The following is a 3,553-nucleotide window of genomic DNA, read 5'->3' on the forward strand; positions in this document are numbered from 1 at the left end:
AGTATATTGTGGTAAAGAATAATATAACTTGCATAGAGAAATATGCAAAGTGTTGATACAAAAAATACGTATTTGAGTATATATAATTTTTATTGATAAAAAAAAATTGGACAATATAATTAGAAGTAATATACTACGTTTTTGGAATCATTATAAAAAAGGGGAAATACTTAAAAATAGAAACACTAAAAAATTATACAAATAATGTTATCAATTTTAAAAGAAAAAATATTTTTAAACAAATTAGTTTCATTATCTAATTTATAGAACTGTAGATAACATTTTTCTTAGTCTTTTTATTGTGCTTTTTATTCATTGCTCCTTATTATATGATATGTTTGCTTGATCAACCTCATGAAGTTTGATAAGCAAGACGAAGTGGACTGTTTCTTGGATCTGTAGAAGTATTTCTAGATTGCTCCTTTGGAATTTGCTTCGCGTGGTTGTGTGCATATTCCTGAACTCTTTTTCTTCTTAATATATTCCTATGTATAAATGATCCCATTGGAGTGTACTAACACAAAAATTAGAAATACATAAAATTGATAATACAATATTTTTAAATTATAAAATTTATAATCCAAATAAATTATAAATGGAAATATTAATTATTAGCACTTTAAAACTTAATCTACATTTACCTTATAATAATCGAAAAAAAGAAAAATTAATCCTAGGGTTAGAAATGCAACGAAACCAATAAGGACAAAAATATTGTAAAATATGTCATTTCCATCTTCTGGCATATCTACATAATACTCATCACTATCAGGAAATTCGATACCTTCTGAATAATCTGTATTTTAACCAGGATTACTGTGAATAACGCTTCCACACCATTTACTTGTGGTGTAGTTTTAGAAAGTTTAGACGTAATGTCTACTAATTTAGAGCTTCACTTATATTGTTCCTTTAATTTTCTTTCACTTTCCTTTAGATTTTTTACGTATTTGCAGATTTTGTATTTATCTTTACTTTGGTCATCATGGTACAATTCATATTTCCTTTACCAAACATCCATTTTATTGAAGGTTTCGTATTTTCCTCTGAGACCGTTTCATCTTTTTCTTCTGTAGAACGCTCAAACGTAAATACATACCTATATGTATTGTTTTTAGTTGCAATTATTGTGACTCCATTAGATTGTGAAATGGTATAATTTTTCTCTGGAAATGTATGTTTCGATTTTTCTTTACTGGTAGTTACAGGGTCTAGAATTTTCTGACCTTTATCAGGTAGTAGATGTATATATGGAATAGAATTGCATGTGCTATCTTTGCAGTTAGCAATCTAAGAAGGTTTATAAATATTCTTTGGCGATTTAAAATTGATTGGAAGTATATTACATGTCAACATATCCTCAGTTATATTTTTACACCTAGCATAACGAAATGTATCCATAATATCATCTTTGGAAATTTGAGAATTCTTTTGTTTAGCATTGCTTAATGATTGATTAACTTTTTTTATGTTATCACATTTTTCAGTAACACGTGATGTTAAAGAATGTAATAATTTTTTTGGGTTATAATCATCATGACAATAAAAATATTTTATGCAATTATTCTACCATAAATTATGACAACATTGTTTTTCATACAGTTCAAAAATATCAAGAAGGTAACTTTTACATTTTTCTGGTTTAACGCTATTACAAGTAGTGTCAGTTTTAATAGAAGAATAATTTTGAAAATAATCGCACAAACGTTTCTCTTCTTGTTTCTGTTTTAATACTTTTAAATCATTAAAATGAAAATTAAAGTGACAAACATATTCTCCATACGATAAAATAATATATTTTTGTACATCTATAAATTTATTAATAATTTTATTTATAACAGAACTTTCTTTTTCATCTTTTAAGAGATTATGTAATTCATCATAAACCCAATGTCTGTAGTGAGTACAACGTTATCTACATTAATCTATGATACCCATTTTAGATAAATGCTCTGCATTTCTTGCAATTTTATTACAAAATTCAAATCTTTTTTTTCCTTCACTTCCATCAGTTTTGAACTCTTTGCGAAACCTATTGTAATCTGTTTTATCTGGAACCTGATTTAGTTCATCATAGATCTTTTTTTAAGATGTTTCAACTAAAATATCTTCCAATAAAGGGAAGAATGTAATGCGTTATGTTATTAATAAGATATTTATTATGAGGTTGTAATTTTTTTTACATTTCAATACAAAAATCTTTGTACACTACGTTATTAACGATTATTTTGTTACACATGAATACATACCCACAGAAGGTACTAATCGGAAAAAAATAAAATATGATGAAAATTTTAAAAGTCCAAATGATAACACTAAAAGAATACATATATCATACCACGGTTCATGATACGTTTTAAAAAAAACTATTATATAAAATAATATTAGTTCTATTACCAATACCGTTTGAGATGCTATAAAAAAAATTTATACATAATTGTATTTAGCATAGTGTCCGGGAAAATGAATTAATACAATGATGTCATGAGAAGGACATAAAATTGTTTATTCAAAAAAGATAACACTAATGTTAATAAGGAAATATTTACTGATGATTAATTTTGAACAGAGACGCATGAATTTGATATAAAATAATTAAAATATAGCATATTCCTTTTAAATATAGTATTAAATAATATATATAATGTAGATACAACATACTAATGATAGCAGTTATTATGATAGTTATATATTGAACTCTGAGACAGCGTAAAATGTAGAAAGAAAAATATTGTATGAGCCCGCTAATGAATTTATTCGTTATTATACTATAAATGCTATAATTAATAAATATATGTAGTATGTGTGAAGGCGATATAAGATACAATGGTATAAATAGTTATAATATACAAATTTTAACGATACATTTATTATGCATTATATATATTAAAATAATTTTTCTCATCTGCGCATTACCCCTATATCTACTAATAAATGAATATTAATTTTAAACAAATTTTAAGACAATTATTTAACTTATGAAAAACATAAATATTTAATAAAATAACAGGATTAGTTTAAGAAGTTGGTAAAATTCAGAAATAATTCATAGAACAATGAATTTTTAATATATCATATTAGCACATTAGAGAAAATGTACCATTAGTACAAAAGAATGTGATTATTTCGGAACTGTTTTTAACATATTATATATATACTTACGAATTATGAAAAGAAATATTTTAGAAGTTCATTAGTAAAATCTCATATTGGGGAGTTATACATATAATGTTTAATGAAACACACGCCAATGTTAACATTAATGTTATAACTTTGAAATATAAAAAAAGTTTGTATATGTAACAGAAAAAAACTGCAAATTTATATTAACATGCTTTTAATGTAACATAAATTTTTATGATATGAAATGTAAATATACATTTATTCTTTAATATACATGACTTACTTGATTTTATCATTATAAATTAATTCATATTTTTGTATATATATTCGAATTTACTTAAATAAATTATTATTCCTTTACCTTTTATATTTAAATATTTTATATTTTTTCATAAAAACTATGTGTATTATCATACATAATTTAATCATA

General features: G+C 24.0%; 1 protein-coding gene across 1 annotated transcript; it reads right to left on the reverse strand.

Moving 5' to 3' along the window:
• Positions 1-748: 748 nt before the first annotated feature.
• Positions 749-1,442, reverse strand: PCYB_002700 (CYIR protein; the record flags this gene model as incomplete). The annotated part of the gene is made up of 3 exons (XM_004227691.1): positions 749-893; positions 947-1,290; positions 1,377-1,442. 3 exons carry the CDS (start codon positions 1,440-1,442, stop codon positions 749-751), a joined length of 555 nt encoding a protein of 184 aa, XP_004227739.1.
• Between the last annotated feature and the right edge of the window lie 2,111 nt (positions 1,443-3,553).

The sequence above is a fragment of the Plasmodium cynomolgi genome (genome assembly GCF_000321355.1).
Source record: "Plasmodium cynomolgi strain B DNA, scaffold: 0154, whole genome shotgun sequence".
Lineage (NCBI taxonomy): Eukaryota > Apicomplexa > Aconoidasida > Haemosporida > Plasmodiidae > Plasmodium > Plasmodium cynomolgi.